Genomic DNA, 15560 nt, shown 5'->3' with positions numbered 1-15560 from the left:
ATCCGGCCAAAATGTCGACACTTTCACAGCTGTGCGTGAAAGTCCGCAGTTTGCGGGATTCTAAAGTGCAGTCTTAACACGAGTGTAACTCTTGGTTGTGTAATGACGTGCAGATCACAAAACGGCTAATGCTAAAAAAAAAAAAAAAAAAAAAAACACACACATTTAGCATATTCTTATATTGCCTTTTTATTTCCTTTAAATGACTGTAATGAGCATGCCCATCAGAATCACCCCAAAACCCTGAGATCACCCACCACCTTGGGCATCATAACCTGCCTCTGTTTTTCTTATTAATAACAGATGATAATTAGCAACGTGTACTACTACATCACTACGTTTATCACCACACAGCAATACTTTAGTAGTCGTAGATACACAGGACCTCAGAGGTACGGTGGGATAAAGTGCAGAATGATCATGCACGAAGTCCCCGCGCTACTGCGAGAGTCCCGACCGCTGTGCTCGGCCGTACAGCAGGAAGCCAGCAGCGGTGCGCAGGTCTTCCAGGTCAACGTTGGCCAGGAAGCACCGCCGCTGCTCCTCCTCCACCAACGCGCGGCTCCGGCCGACGCCCTTCAGGAGAACCCGGGCCGACTCACACAGCAGCCAGTCGGCCATTTTACCGGCGGCGGCTCTGTCCAGGCGGGCGAGGGCGCGGCCGCCCCACAAGCTCAGGTGGAGGATGTTGGCGGCAACGCGAGCGCTGGGACGCTGAGGGAGCACAGAAACGCGTGAGAATGGACGCGTTGCTATTTGCAACTCGGACCCTTTATTGGCCACCTGCCTTGTTGGGGTTCCTACGCAGCAGGAGCCGCACCACCAGCCTCACGTCTGCCGGAACGTTTGATGGCAGGGCGGGAAGCTGCTTCTCCTGGTAGCTCCTCCCCTCCAGGCCACATGGGCCGTAGAACGGGTTCTTCTGGCCGAAGAGTTCGTAGGCCATGGCGCCGACTGCCCAGGCATCAGCTTTACTGTAGTCGATGACCACGCCAGGGCCAGGAACAGCCGCGGCTACCTGCAATCACGGTGATGCCAAAACTCACTTAACAACTCGTAAAGCGAAAAAATCCCAGTCAAGGCTGGACGTGTAGTTAGATGTTCACCTCCGGTGCCATGAGACAGGAGTTCCCGCCTCGGTCCACCCACCAGCTGCTGAACGGCAGCTGCAGGCCGCGGTCCCTCTCCGCCAGGCAGCAGCCGAAGTCCGTGATCACCAGGCGGGGACGGCCACCTGCGGACGAGATTCGTCTCATGAGGAAGAGCGGGACACCCGGAGACCAGGTTCAAACTCCTCCCACCCGAGTCCAGCTCCAGGAGCACGTTGTCGGACTTCAGGTCCCGGTGGGCCACGCCTTGTTTGCACAGGTGGTCCACCCCTTCCAGCAGCTGCAGGAGCATGAGGGTCCCGTCCCGCCGGCTCGGCGCGGACGCCTCCAGATGGTGGCGCAGCGTGCGCGGGTAACTGCAGCGGGCACAGAAGCGGACAGCTGCGCTGAGGACAGGACAGAAGGTCTCGCACCGAGACGGCGCCGCACCGCATCTTACTTCTTCATCACCAGGAACAACGTGCGGTTGTTGCCCACGCCCCGCGGGTGGAGCCGGGCGGGCAGCACGTCCGGGTACTCTTCCTCCGCACCCGGCAGCAGCGGCACCTCCGCCGTGAAGGCCCGGTGGACGGTGATCACGTTGGGGTGGGGGGACACCGTCTCGGGCAGGCGGCCGAAGTGGCTGCAGGGCAGTCGGGTCAGTCCAGAAATAACTGGAGAGCTCGTGATGTTCCGAACGAACGGCACGTTGGCACCTACCCGTGAAGCGTGAGGGCCCCGGCCTCCTGTCTCATGGCCTGAGGGCCAGCAGGGACGAGCTCCTGAGACATGGACCTGAGGATCGTCTCACTGGACGAGCCAGCCTGAAAAACAGAAACGTTGTCCTGCTTTTAAAAAAGTGAAGTGATTGTCACATGTGATACACAGCAGCACAGCACACGGTGCACACAGTGAAATTTGTCCTCTGCATTTAACCATCACCCTGAGTGAGCAGTGGGCAGCCATGACAGGCGCCCGGGGAGCAGTGTGTGGGGACGGTGCTTTGCTCAGTGGCACCTTGGCAGATCGGGATTCGAACCGGCAACCTTCTGATTACAGGGGCGCTTCCTTAACCGCTAGGCCACCACTGTCCCGGGTTTTTAGGTTTGAAATGTGTGTGTGTGTGTGTGTGTGTGTGTGTGTGTGTGATAGAATACACCACCCACCCCGATGTTCCACATCATCTTCACGGCCAGCGGGAAAGCGCCCGTCCACTGGTCCGGCGGGACAGGGGCTGGAGCGGCGGCCTCGTACACAGCGGCGTTGCAGCCCTTCCCGATCTGCTTCCCGATCACATAATCCTCCAGTTTATACCCGGACACGAGCGGCTGCTCCGGGAACGTCTGGAACTTCTTCTTGCTGAAAAGCGCCTGGGAAAATCAGGAGACATTAGAGTTGAATACGGGTCTTTTTTTCCCCGCCGCCTCAGTAAAGTTAGCAGCGAGTTCGGAATTTGACATTTGCAGATATTCGCTGGATTGCTCATTAAACACAAAAAAAAAAACTAGAAATGTCCACTTTCACAAAGTCACGTTTCAAAATAACGCCTTTTATCTACGGCTTCCACGAGTGTGAAACTGGTGTTTTAAATGTAAATACTTGGGACTTTTATTTTGAAATGTTAAATGGGATGAGCGGCTGAATTATTTATGCGTTTATGTGTGTTGATTTAGTGAAAGTGGAGATTTCTGGGCAAGTTCTGATAATGCCGTCTGCAAAACTTCTGCACGTCTAAATGACATCTCATCTCGGATGGCAACTCCCTCCCACCAAAACGGAACTAATATTCATTCCAGCAGATTCTTCAGGACCAACTCGCAGCCCTCTCTCCTTCTGCAACAGCCCCGCAACCTTGGAGCCACCAACTCTCCATCACCGAACCTTCCCGCTCATGTAGGTTCCTTCTCTACAATATCAGACGGATGCGCCCTGATCTACCAACACAGGCCCCCCAGATCCTGGTTCAGTGCTCATAATCTCACGACTGGGTTACTGTCTACTGGTCTACTCCTACCATCCGGCCCCTACAACTCATCCAGGACGCAGCAGCACCTTCCCAACTTCTCCACACCACCACGTAACCTCCTCCACTGGATCCCAAAATCTGCTCCATCCGGCCCCTACAACTCATCCAGGATGCAGCAGCACCTTCCCAACTTCTCCACACCACCACGTAACCTCCTCCACTGGATCCCAAAATCTGCTCCATCCGGCCCCTACAACTCATCCAGGACGCAGCAGCACCTTCCCAACTTCTCCACACCACCACGTTACCTCCTCCACTGGATCCCAAAATCTGCTCCATCCGGCCCCTACAACTCATCCAGGACGCAGCAGCACCTTCCCAACTTCTCCACACCACCACGTTACCCTCCTCCACTGGATCCCAAAATCTGCTCCATCCGGCCCCTACAACTCATCCAGGACGCAGCAGCACCTTCCCAACTTCTCCACACCACCACGTAACCTCCTCCACTGGATCCCAAAATCTGCTCCATCCGGCCCCTACAACTCATCCAGGACGCAGCAGCACCTTCCCAACTTCTCCACACTGCTACACCCCCCCAGTGGATCCCAGTAGCTGCCCCCCCCCACATCAGATGGGGTTTCACCATCCGACCTCTGAGCCTTTATTACACCTCCAGTCCTGCGCGCCTGGTCCCTCCATCTCTGGAGGTACGAGGAAGACCCTCGTCTAGACCCCCCCCCTCGAGGTCAGAACTGCCCAGTCGCTGAGTAAAACGGCAGCTGAGCACCTTCCTCTTTAGAGAAAACGTAGACGAGCTTGTAACCTTCCTACAGGCTGAGTTCTGTAACAGAGTGAATAAAATGGCCTGCTGAACCAGAGCTGATCGCTTCATGTAAGTCGCTCTGGATCAGGGCGGATGTCTGTGGAGTTTATCTGCGGGGAGGCGGGACCTGGATCTCCCGACACGCCGCTGCGCTCCTGCGGTCCCCCTCCAGCTGCTCCTCGACCAGACCCAGGCCGACCCCGAAGGCCAGGAAGGCCGCCCTGCTCCTGGCCGAGCCCCCGGCCAGCCTCCCGAGGCCCGCCGCCTGCAGCCGGGCCGCCAGGCCGCGCAGGGACACCCGGTAGTACCGGTACCGCGGGGGCAGGGAGCTCTGGGGCTGGCCGCCGCGCAGGTACTCGGGCCGGAGCTTCGCGGCGAGGCGCCCGGCGGATCTCGGCAGGCCGAGCTGGAGAACCGAGCGGCCGAGTTCTAGCCCGCGGCTGAGGACGCGCTTCACCGACATGTTCACCGTCACGTAAACAAGTCGGGCTCCTCCGGACTCTCCTCTGACAAGGACGGCGTGACGTCACACGTAAACAACGTGCCTTTAACCACGTGTCAAAATAAAAGCCTTAAAACCGGTACTCGTCAATATAAAAGTCTCATTTGAATATACGGTGGTTTACACTAGAACAATTTTTAAACTGTGTGTGTGTATACTCTCTCTCTATCTCTCTCTCTCTCTCTCACACACACACACACACACACACACACAGTGTCATCAAGAAGTCCCAGGTTCAAACCCCACTTACTACCATTGTGTCCCTGGCCATGACCCTTGCTGTCCCTGTCACTACTGATTGTAAGGTGCGTCTGGTAAATTGTATAAATTTAAATGACATTTTAAGGCTACCATTTACACAGAATATGTATTAACATCACTTCGTCATGCATATGTGGGTCAAAATAAATCGACACTTTTAATTAACCATAATTGCTTATTTTAATACAAGTAAACATGTCCAGAAGAGAATACGTTTTTATTAGTGGAGGTTATGAATTGTGCTCAACACTCTGAGCCTTTTCTTCTTCTTTTTTCTCCTTCTGGATGTCCTCAGGTGTGAAGGCTGCTGGGAGCAGAGCTTCAACCGCCATGCAGCGGTGAGACCCGTCAGGTTTGGTCAAGTACACGTTCCACTGGGAACCGAACTGCAGGGACAATGCAGGCAGAAATCACCACACCTTCTTCATCATGCATTTAAATAGAAATGTGTAGATTGGGGACATGTCCCTGATACTTTAATACTTTAAAGGTTTTTATGGCTCGGTGTCTTTTTAGCTGCAGGCAACACAGATAAGTTACTTATTAAATTACTTTAGGAAACCTAGAAGCTGTGATCTCTCTCTCTCCTCTCTCTCTCTCTCTCTCTCTCCTCTCTCTCTCTCTCTCTCTCTCTCTCTCTCTCTCTCTATATATATATATATATATATATATATATATTTGCATCAGTCTGAACCCAGAAACACCCACCTCAATCAGGAACTGTCGACAACCTCCACAAGGTGAAATGAAGTCATCTTTAAGATCGCTGAAACGTATGATTGTCGTGTAATTCAGGTGTAAAAGTTATCCAAACCACATCCATGCACAACACATACATGATCTAAACCTGACCTGGCAATAGCAATGGCCTTGAATCGCTGGTGGCCTTCTGAGACGGCCTTCGAGAGGGCCACCCTCTCAGCACAGATTCCGAGGTTGCTCGCCGCGTTCTCCACGTTGCACCCTGCAGAGGTACACCACTTTAGTATTATTATTATCATTACCACGGTTATCTGTGGCACTTGCAGCATGTTGCCTTGGTAAGTTGGCCCCACCTGTGAAAAAGGATCCATCGACCGTCAGGACGGCAGCGCCCACTCTGAACTTGCTGTATGGACAGTAGGCGAAGTCTTTGGCTTTCTGCGATCGTTGGATGAGGGCTTTTACCACCCTATCTTCTAATCCAGGCTGCATGTTCTGATTCCTGGTGTCCTCCATGCCAACACTGTGCCCAGGTCACTGTGTGTGTGTGTGTGTGTGTGAAGTGGCCAGGTTCAGGGTTTTATAGGCAAGTGGGTGGAATCTGCTAATGACTAATCAGGCATCTATGTCTGCCGAGTGCCAAATGAACAAAAATGTAAAATATTCCAGGCAACACCAGGCTACAATTACAATTGATATCATTTTTATTTCACTGTTCTACATGGCTCTATGATCAACAGCATAAAAGTCAGGGAAACGACAGAGAAGCTGCAGTAAACGCTGCACGACAAGATCATGTTAAAATATGCATTTCAGTGTTTGGGCAAATGGGGCTGAGAGTTAATGAGTGAATGAATAACTGCTTTGTACCACCCCTGGTCAAACCGAAGGTTAACGTTCCTTCACAAACAATGACGAATATGATGAACATGTTCCATATTTCCCAATGCTCCCACACATTTCCTCCAACAGCCGCCATCAGCTGCTTATCCGCAACGTGTGGGATGTTGTGTCCCACTATTCATTGGTGCCGATGACCCACTTGATCCACTTGGTGTAGTTCCTCACTTTGGTGTAGACCCCAGGGAAGTATGGGTTGGCGCAGCCAATGCCCCAAGACACAATCCCCTCCAAATTACCGTCACAGATGAGGGGACCGCCGGAGTCGCCCTGAAGAACAGGGACAGGACAGAGGGTTCAGACAGAAACCGGTGCGTCCGGAAAGACGGCCGACACGCCCTGTTTCACATTTCACCGCACCTTTATTTTCGGGGGTTCCTGCTGTCCACCTCACCCAGTTACGTGAAAGAAGTCGCTTCTCTAACCTGTTACTGTAGCGCGGCTACGTCCCCCGACGCCGACGTACCGGCTTTATAAAAGCTCAATATGAATTTGTTCAAATTGTGAACAAGTCAGGAACTATTCAGATAAATCAGTTTCCACGAGGAAAAGCTGCTAAACCAGAAAGACGACAGTCCGATTCAACTGTAAATTTAATGTGTTCATCTGATTCACGTATGAACCAGAAGACCAAGGACAGGTTCTCGTCTCACCTGGCAGGAGTCTTTGCCCCCGAACCGCGAGCCGGCGCAGAGCATGTTCTCGGTGATCTTCCCGTAGTAGTAGAAGTTGCAGTTGGGCATGACGTTGACCACCACGGCGTAGAGCACCTGCGACAGGTAGCTGCTGTAGATGCGGGTGACGCCCCACCCGCTCACGGTGCAGCTGACCGAGGAGTTCAGCGGGGGGTCGGTGTCCTCCAGCAGGGTGGCAGGCTGGACGTTGGCGTTCAGCTGAGCCGGTTCGGCCAGCTGGGTAATAATAGAAGATGAAGGAGACACCACATGCTTCACTCAGTGGTGTTAGTAGCCTAGCGGGTAACACACTCGCCTATGAACCAGAAGACCCAGGTTCAAAACCCACTTACTACCATCGTGTCCCTGAGCAAGACACTTAACCCTGAGTGTCTCCAGGGGGGACTGTCCCTGTAAGTCGCTCTGAATAAGGGCGTCTGGTAAATGATGTAAATGTGTGTTTTACCTTGAGGAGCATGATGTCGTTGTTGAATGTTTGGTAGTTGTAGTTATAATGCACCAAAGCTTTGGACACGTTGAAGATCTGCTCAAAGCCCTCCTCAAGGACAAGGCTGTGCTCGCTCAAGACCACCTGGATGAGCGAGCTCCTGAAAAGAAGCGAAACACTCTCCATCTTCCGCTCGTGTGACGGCCATTGGGGGGACGTGGCTGCAGGGGACAGTACTCACGGTCTCCAGCAGTGGGCGGCAGACACCACCCACTGGGGCCGGATCAGGGTGCCGCCGCAGTAGTGCACCCGGTTGTACTGGATGGACGCCTGATACTTGATGGAATACGGGACGACCTCTTGACCTCCGATGATCCTTTGCCCCGAACTCTCTGTGTGTCGGCACCATTTAAAGCAACGATCAATAATTTATTCATGGATTTCGGGTTAATGGACCTCAACCAGCAAGATGTCCACGTCATTGTCTGTTAGTTATTTGAGTCCATGTACCATGTGAAACGCACCTCTGACGGCCAACGCCAGGACAAGCAGCACTGTGGCCTTGAAGCACTGACCCATGGTGACCTGCGGCAAACAGAACGTCCGTCATTTCGCCCGAAGGTCTCTCAAGAAAGACAGAGCGGAAGTAAATAAAGCTGCATCTCTATGTGAATATGAACGTAGAAAAAAAGGATTCCGTGTAAAACCCCGTACATTCAACTCAAGAATCGGCGCATCATAACTAATACAAGCGCAATAATATAATAATAAGCGCACCGAGTACACCGAGTACGGATGATCCTTTTCAAATGTAAAACTCCAGCTCACCTGATGGTCTTGAAGCTCCGTCCGGTTGCAGAATCTCCCTGCTTCCTCGGACGGGTCATCCTCAGCCCCCTTCTCGGTGCTTTTATAACCGCACCTATCAAAATGCCATCTAGGCTGGTGAATAATACGGCGAAGCGGTGACCCAGTATATCACAAAGCTGCGTCCTGCAGAGTTATACGGCCAGTTCCAGCCGCTCCTTTGATTATTATACCCCTGGGCGAGGAAACGGGACACCTCTCCAGAGTATAAACCCGGCTGATCCCAGAACAGACGTGCCAGCGATGTTGGCCATATTTCCACTTCATTTTGGAAAATCTTGTTAAGGAATTACTGATCGTTCTGAAACAGACAAAAAATGACCCTGAACATCCAGAGGCTGATAAATCAAGTTTTTATTAATCGATTGGAGATTTCAGTTTTGCGCGTGAAATATTTATATCCTCAGAAACGGCGTTACCAGTTTTCATGAAGGAAGAAAATCCTGCACACACACTGTTCCTCGATGGAGGAGAGTCCACTCGGACATTAACCCGCCTGTCACTCACTGCTCGGGACGGCAGGGGGGGTCAGAGGTCAAGCGGCGTTGAATATGATGAACTGGTTCGCCCCCCAGGCTGGCTGCGCAAGACGTGACGGGGCGGGGACTGAAGACATCAAGGGGGGAGGAGCTACACAAGAGCCCCGACACACACAACCTCCATTTTTAATGCGGCCCTGGGAAATTTGGGGCAGATCTACACTCACACACACACACACACACACACACACACAGTTCTGGCCTGAATGTGTGAGCTTCTCAAGCTGCACCTTGCTGACCAGGGTTCGCCCGTATCGAAAAACCCACAATCACATCTCACTGACGACACCACGACCCTTCAGATCTTCCTACAGAGCCATGGCGCAACGTCTCGCTAGTTAATCTAGCAGCCGACACACTTCACACACGTCAGTCCAGATCTCAGCATTTCGGAACAAATGTAAAAGTTTAAAACATTCAAACCGCCTGAATTCATCTTCCCACATTTAGAAAAGCTGGACCATTTCGAATGTTAACACACAGACGGAATTTACCTCTTCGGCCCCTCTGACGTCCACTCCCGTATACGTTACAGGTGTGAAACCGCTGCCGGGGGTCACGGGCGGGGTTAACATCACACCTTGTTCCTCCGAGACAGACTGGTGACCATGGCGACGGAAATCGGAACTTGGAAACCTGAGCGTGCAGGTGATCCCGTCCCGTCGGGTGGGTGGGTGGAATCTGGGCGGCAGGTCCGGAGTCGGCGCGCTCAGTGCAGTCGGGACGCGGTGGCCCCACGCTGCGTCGCCATGACTCGGCCGGCCGCGCCGCTGGCTTTCCTGCTGGAGCTCCTCGCCGCCGTCCACTGTGAGTCTCGCTCCTGTCCTGCTCCTGTCTTGCTCCTGTCCTGCTCCTGTCCCCCTCCTGTCCTGCTCCTGTATGCTCCTGTCCCGCTCCTGTCCCGCTCCTGTCCCGCTCCTGTCCTGCTCCTGTCCCGCTCCTGTCCCGCTCCTGTCCTGCTCCTGTCCTGCTCCTGTCTCGCTCCTGTCCCGCTCCTGTCCCGCTCCTGTCCCCCTCCTGTCCTGCTCCTGTCCCGCTCCTGTCCCGCTCCTGTCCCCCTCCTGTCCTGCTCCTGTCCTGCTCCTGTCCCGCTCCTGTCCCGCTCCTGTCCTGCTCCTGTCCTGCTCCTGTCTCGCTCCTGTCCCGCTCCTGTCCCGCTCCTGTCCCACTCCTGTCCTTCTCCGGTCCTGCTCCTGTCCCACTCCTGTTCTGCTCCTGTCCCCCTCCTGCCCCGCTCCTGTCCTGCTCCGGTCCTGCTCCTGTCCCACTCCTGTCCTGCTCCTGTATGGCCAGGCTGGCTTTTCAGGAGCCACTTGTGGAATTCTTCTCAGTAATTTAGTGGACGTGTTGGGGGGGGACGATTGTCACGTCGGTGTCTCTGCTCGCGGTGGTGAAGTTTGATTGATTAGGTGCTCTGCTGTCTGCCAGGTGGTTTCAACCACATGATCTATTATGCTGAAACTGGAGAAACATATTTTGTTTCACAGCTTGATTCCACTTCTTTTTAAAGGGAACTCTAGTGGGAAAAACATCATTTTCTGCAAAGTTATTGCCTTTTGAGGATATTTATACCCATTCGGCTGAATAATTCATTTGTTCGTGTCCGATGGCCGCCAGTGAAATGAATCCAGGTTCTAACAGGGCTGTCATTAAAATCAGATACATCTCCATGACTGAGGGCTTTTCATCTGGGACCATTGATGGGGACAAAACGTCGTAATCTGTGTCGTGTCAGGTGAACAGAAGGGAGAAAGTCCATAAAAAGCGACATGTATGGCGAGGGAAGACGATCCTCGTGGGCTACGGCTTCCATATGGATACCGCCTGACTGTGAAATCTGCATTATGCACCGGTTCCACCGGAACCAGAAGACCCAGGTTCGAACCCCATCGTGTCCCTGAGCAAGACACTTAACCCTGAGTGTCCCCAGGGGGGGACTGTCCCTGTCTCTACTGGTTGTAAGACGCTCTGGATAAGGTTGTAAATGTAGCTGTGAACGTCTTGGACTCGAGACCCGAGATCGTGCCAGCGTCACTCATTAAGGTATCTCAGAGGACATCATTACCGAGGCAGTAGAAGTCTGTAAGCTGAGACGACACCAAAACCTTCAGAACCGCAATTACTACTAACGAAGAAATGACTAATTACCAAGGCCGCGCTGTGTAAAACGCAGCCATCAGGACCACAGACAGCTCCGCTTTAGCTTTCTGAAGGAGGCTCAGGTGAAGGATCAGTGGCTGAACACGGAGTGAAGGAACCGGAACACTGGGGCAGCCGTTTCACCGTTCTTGTTTCTACTGGTGGAAGGAACGAGGAGCGGTTCTAGCTCTTGACTGATTTGGTTCCCAGGATAGTCTCTGAAATGCTGCGGTAAGGGGCGACTGCACCTGGTTTCTGTCGGTGCCGACGTAGCTGAATGCTGCAGATGCGACCCTGTAGGGTGGACTTAGCGCCCAGGGGAACTTGGGATATCACTAGTTCCTATACCTGTCCGCCAGTAAATTCCAGGTCTAGCCCCCCCTTGAACCCCATTACCTGGCTAAGTGCCTTTTTAGGTCTGCTGGGAAGGCAGCATCTCTGGTGGGGACAGGAAGAGGGCAGCACTGCGGCACCCACAATGTGGGTATATTTACATTTACAGCATTTACAATCAGTATTTACAGGGACAGTCCCCCCTGGAGACACTCAGGGTTAAGTGTCTTGCTCAGGGACACGATGGTGGTAAGTGGGGTTTGAACCTGGGTCTTCTGGTTCATATATATGAATACACACATCCACAGTTATTTCAAGATTATTTACTTGGATAGTGAACTTTTTATATTCTCTATACTAGTTATTTTTTGCTGCGCTCATCTCGTACCGTCCACTTTCTGCATGGACAAGGTACATTTTTCACTTGTGGGACTAGAAAAGGATCATCGTATCCCTTCACCCTCCAGGCCAAGTCATAGTCCAGGTTCCGCGCGTCATCGGTGGCTACGCCCCGGCGCCGCACGCCATCAAGTACATCGTGTCCATTCAGAGCACCAGCGGACAGCATTTCTGCGGCGGCACCATCATCAACAAGTACTGGGTGCTCACGGCGGCGCACTGCAACGTGGGGTGAGTTGAGGTGCTCCGGGGACGCCGAGGTGTGGATTACAGGGGAAGAAGGTCAGGTTCCTCCAGCTGACGTTTTCAAGTGGGAGCGCATGTTTGGCTCGGAGGGTTTTTGTGGCTTTGGGGACACCTTGGGTATCAGGTGGTCCACAGAGAACCTGATTTCCAACAGGTCTCAAGAATCCGGGGCGAACCGGATAAATAATCGGATTATTCCATCCTGGATGTACCACCCGAAAATAAAACGTCCTGTTTCTGCCTTTTGATTCTTTGTGGACTGCTGGTTTTGTGCAGCTCATCATAATAGTTGAGTCTTTTTTTTACATTATCAGTTTTTATTGTTATTTGTCATGCAACTTTTTAAATTAATCTTGTTTTAGTCAGAATTATCCGCTCTAGTTTTAGTTAATGAAAATGTTTTTGTTCAGTCAATATAGTACAATTACCAAGTAGAATCTTTTAGTCAAACCCACTTCATAATTAAAACAAGCTCATCTTATTATTATATTATAAGCACCTTTTAGACTCAGGAATATTCAACATCCGTTCCAGTGGCCGCGTTTCTCCCCGGGTTTTCCACACACGTTCTGCTTCCACTTCATTGTAAAGAAAGTGTCCAAAGTCTCCCAGACATCTGATAACCCGCCACCATATATATATCTATAACCCACCACAGTTATTCTGAAATAGAGATAACGTGCGAATGGAGACTGACGTCATCACACATTTTAGTCAAATTTTTATTATTAAAATACACATTTAAAATACACATTATAGTTTTACATTTACGGCATTTACCAGACGCCCTGATCCAGAGCGACTTACAATCAGTAGTTACAGGGACAGTCCCCCCCCTGGAGACACTCAGGGTTAAGTGTCCTGCTCAGGGACACGATGGTAGTAAGTGGGATTTGAACCTGGGTCTTCTGGTTCATAGGCGAGTGTGTTACCCACTAGGCTACTACCTTTATAGTTATTGTCACTTGACCAGCATTTTGTCACAACCATTTGGCATGGCGAGGCAGGTGAACGGAGATGACGAGGATGAAGGACGCATTCGCACGACGTCACGAATCCGGGGTTTAACTGGTGAAGAACAGGACAAGGGAGACATCTGGTAACATGGTGAACATGTAACATAACAAAGACCCAAAGACAGGGCAGCTTTATACCATTAAACCGGTGAAAACGATTAGGAGACATTACACAGGACCAACGTGAAACCCGTTCCGGACCGGATCGTGACACATTTACGTCTTGTCTTGTTTTTGTCACGTCATAAAGGTTCGTCAAAACTTTGAGCGCCAAAAACAACTCTTGGCTTTAATGACTCTTCATTTCGAGGATTTTGACGCACACAGCAAATCCAGCAGCTCTCCACACCGCACCGGAAAAGCCATCTGACCGGCGGCTTCTCTGTGGTTTCCTGCGCAGGGCCGACTACATGCTGATCATCGCAGGAGATTACTCCCTCAGCATGTACGAGGGCACGGAGCAGTTCTACCGGCCTCACTTCCTGGTCCCGCATCCGGACTACGACGAGGCCACCAAGAACGCCGACATCATGCTGATCAAGGTCGGTAGGACCCCGTCCACACGACCACATCTTTCTGTAAAACGAGAAGTTTCGAGCCGAAGCGTGTTTACCTTCCTCTTTAGAGAATATTTAGATTAAATTGTAATTTTCTTGTTGTCGAACTTGTGTACAGAATCTACAACAGAGTGAATAAAATAGATGTATTCATAGTTGGGGTCCTAGTGAACCGGAATTGATCTCTTCATCGATGGTAACTTAAGCACGTTGTAAGTCGCTCTGGATAAGGGCGTCTGCCAAATGCCATAAATGTAAATGTAAATGTTTAACTCACCGCGGAAGAGCTACAGCGCCACCTACGGGTGTGGAGGGGTTAGAACAGCGCCCTCGGACGTGCTCTGCGTCTCCGTGTGGACGACAGCGTTTCAGATAACGTCCCCGCGTGGACGCAGGTTATTTAGGAAGAGAGAGGTGCCCAAGTTCTAATTTATTGTGGCAAGTTAAAATGAAAGGAATGAGCGTGCGTATTCAGCGGATCGTTTTCTGTACCGTTTCTGCAGCTGAAGGCCCCGGTCTACCTCAACAGCTACGTGTCCGTCGCACCGCTGCCGCGGCAAGGCGCCGCCATGCCGGAGGGCAGCGTCTGTCGGGTGTCCGGCTGGGGAAGCACCAGCCCCAGCGGGGGCCAGCTGCCCTCCACGCTCCGCACCGCCCGGCTGCCCATCGTGTCCGTGGCGCGGTGCAACAGCAGCAGCTCCTTCGACGGCAACATCACCGACAACATGATCTGTGCGGGGTACAGCACGGGGGGCAAAGACGCCTGCAAGGTCAGTCAGGACTGGAGTTGTGTTTACCGCATGCTGACCAGGGGCAGCGGTGGCCTAGCGGTTAAGGAAGCGGCCCCGTAATCATGAGGTTGCCGGTTCGAATCCCGGTCCACCAAGGTTCCACTGAGCAAAGCACCGTCCCCACACGCTGCTCCCCGGGTGCCTGTCATGGCCGCCCACTGCTCACCAAGGGTGACGGTTAAATACAGAGGACACATTTCGCTGTGTGCACCGTGTGCTGTGCTGCTGTGTATCACAATGACAATCACTTGTTACCGTCCGTTTATCACCTGTTTTGCGGTTTCAGGGCGACTCCGGCGGCCCACTCGTTTGTGATGGCCGCGTCTACGGCATCGTCTCCTGGGGCGAAGGCTGTGCCGACCCGAGGTACCCGGGGGTCTACACCGCGGTGTCCAGGTTCCGCAGGTGGATCGACGAGAACATATTCAGCTACTACAGCCAGTGCCGCAAGTATTAGTCCTCCGTCTGGTCCAGGTGTGAACTTGAAGGCAGCGGCAGCTGGGTGCTGCTTTACCGCGGTGACTTGAGCAGGATAACCACGGTTCGGTCTTCCTTGCATGTACAAGAGTCTGTTACTTTTACTGAAGTGCCATATTGCTGCTTGACCAAAAACGAGCAAGTAATTAGAAGAAACGCAAACAGAAATGATGATGAAGCAAGAAAGTGATGAAAGTTCTGATGATATTACAGGATTCTTGATGGACAAAAATTTGTAGGTTCTAATGTTAAAAGTATTTGTCTTATATAACAATGCACCTTTAGTTCCTGCTGTATGTTCTGTTTCAACATGATTACATATGTAAATATATATATAAACTACAGAACTTTGGGCCCACGGTTGGATTAAAAACCAAAAACCAAAATGCCTCTCTTTATAAATAGTTCTGCAAGAAAACATTTGAATAACTGACTATTGTTGAAGTGTAATTCCTTTATTACAGCAGGTTCACAGATTCACTGCATCCCTTCCAGCAATTTCTAAAAGCAGAATATGAATATATATAATTCAATTAAACAGCAAATTAATGATTATTGAAACTGTGCTCGATTTACATTTTTTTGTTAATTAAAATTTGATATGGATGAATTTTTTTTTTTAATCTCCACAAGTGATTATTTTGCCATGTAGTTGTGATATGAAGGAAATAAACTCCCTTTTTTGGGGCTTATCTGTGCCTGTTGTGCTCGATCTCGATCTGGCTGGATTTGATTTAATTTGAAAGTCGAGCCCCGGGGCACGAAGTCTCCACCCAGCCCAGTAAACCTGATAGGAATGAAAGGCGCGAAATCAATAGGTGACGGTCAT

General features: G+C 51.5%; 4 protein-coding genes across 5 annotated transcripts; 1 reads left to right on the top strand and 3 right to left on the bottom strand.

The window, feature by feature from the left end:
• Positions 1 to 169: 169 nt before the first annotated feature.
• On the bottom strand, positions 170 to 4417 carry LOC114798374 (serine/threonine-protein kinase PINK1, mitochondrial-like). The gene is made up of 8 exons (XM_028994029.1): positions 4008 to 4417; positions 2255 to 2458; positions 1809 to 1912; positions 1549 to 1731; positions 1302 to 1465; positions 1107 to 1234; positions 788 to 1018; positions 170 to 714 (listed from the first exon to the last, which is right to left on the bottom strand). The coding sequence occupies exons 1-8, from the start codon at positions 4341 to 4343 to the stop codon at positions 439 to 441; spliced, it is 1626 nt and encodes a 541-aa protein (XP_028849862.1). The 5' UTR covers positions 4344 to 4417; the 3' UTR covers positions 170 to 438.
• Positions 4418 to 4777: 360 nt separating this feature from the next.
• Positions 4778 to 5885, bottom strand: LOC114798568 (cytidine deaminase-like). The gene is made up of 4 exons (XM_028994370.1): positions 5699 to 5885; positions 5496 to 5607; positions 5352 to 5409; positions 4778 to 5029 (listed from the first exon to the last, which is right to left on the bottom strand). Exons 1-4 carry the CDS (start codon positions 5859 to 5861, stop codon positions 4874 to 4876), a joined length of 489 nt encoding a protein of 162 aa, XP_028850203.1. The 5' UTR covers positions 5862 to 5885; the 3' UTR covers positions 4778 to 4873.
• A 183-nt stretch (positions 5886 to 6068) lies between these two features.
• Positions 6069 to 9326, bottom strand: LOC114798167 (trypsin-like). Of its 2 annotated transcripts, XM_028993631.1 has the most exons (7): positions 9268 to 9326; positions 8196 to 8289; positions 7892 to 7952; positions 7609 to 7759; positions 7386 to 7527; positions 6899 to 7156; positions 6069 to 6515 (listed from the first exon to the last, which is right to left on the bottom strand). In XM_028993631.1, exons 3-7 carry the CDS (start codon positions 7944 to 7946, stop codon positions 6363 to 6365), a joined length of 759 nt encoding a protein of 252 aa, XP_028849464.1. In that variant the 5' UTR covers positions 7947 to 7952; positions 8196 to 8289; positions 9268 to 9326; the 3' UTR covers positions 6069 to 6362. The 2 variants fall into 2 exon arrangements, with proteins under 2 accessions (XP_028849464.1, XP_028849463.1); XM_028993630.1 differs by lacking the exon at positions 9268 to 9326 and having other exon boundaries at positions 8196 to 8524.
• Positions 9327 to 9498: 172 nt separating this feature from the next.
• Positions 9499 to 15235, top strand: LOC114798166 (trypsin-like). Its single transcript, XM_028993629.1, has 5 exons — positions 9499 to 9580; positions 11713 to 11875; positions 13307 to 13448; positions 13967 to 14233; positions 14541 to 15235. The coding sequence occupies exons 1-5, from the start codon at positions 9523 to 9525 to the stop codon at positions 14709 to 14711; spliced, it is 801 nt and encodes a 266-aa protein (XP_028849462.1). The 5' UTR covers positions 9499 to 9522; the 3' UTR covers positions 14712 to 15235.
• Positions 15236 to 15560: the final 325 nt, after the last annotated feature.

The sequence above is a fragment of the Denticeps clupeoides genome, chromosome 10, assembly GCF_900700375.1.
Source record: "Denticeps clupeoides chromosome 10, fDenClu1.1, whole genome shotgun sequence".
Classification (NCBI taxonomy): Eukaryota; Metazoa; Chordata; class Actinopteri; order Clupeiformes; family Denticipitidae; genus Denticeps; species Denticeps clupeoides.
The sequence above is the reverse complement of the archived record's forward strand: the minus strand, read 5'-3'. Positions and strand labels throughout refer to the sequence as shown.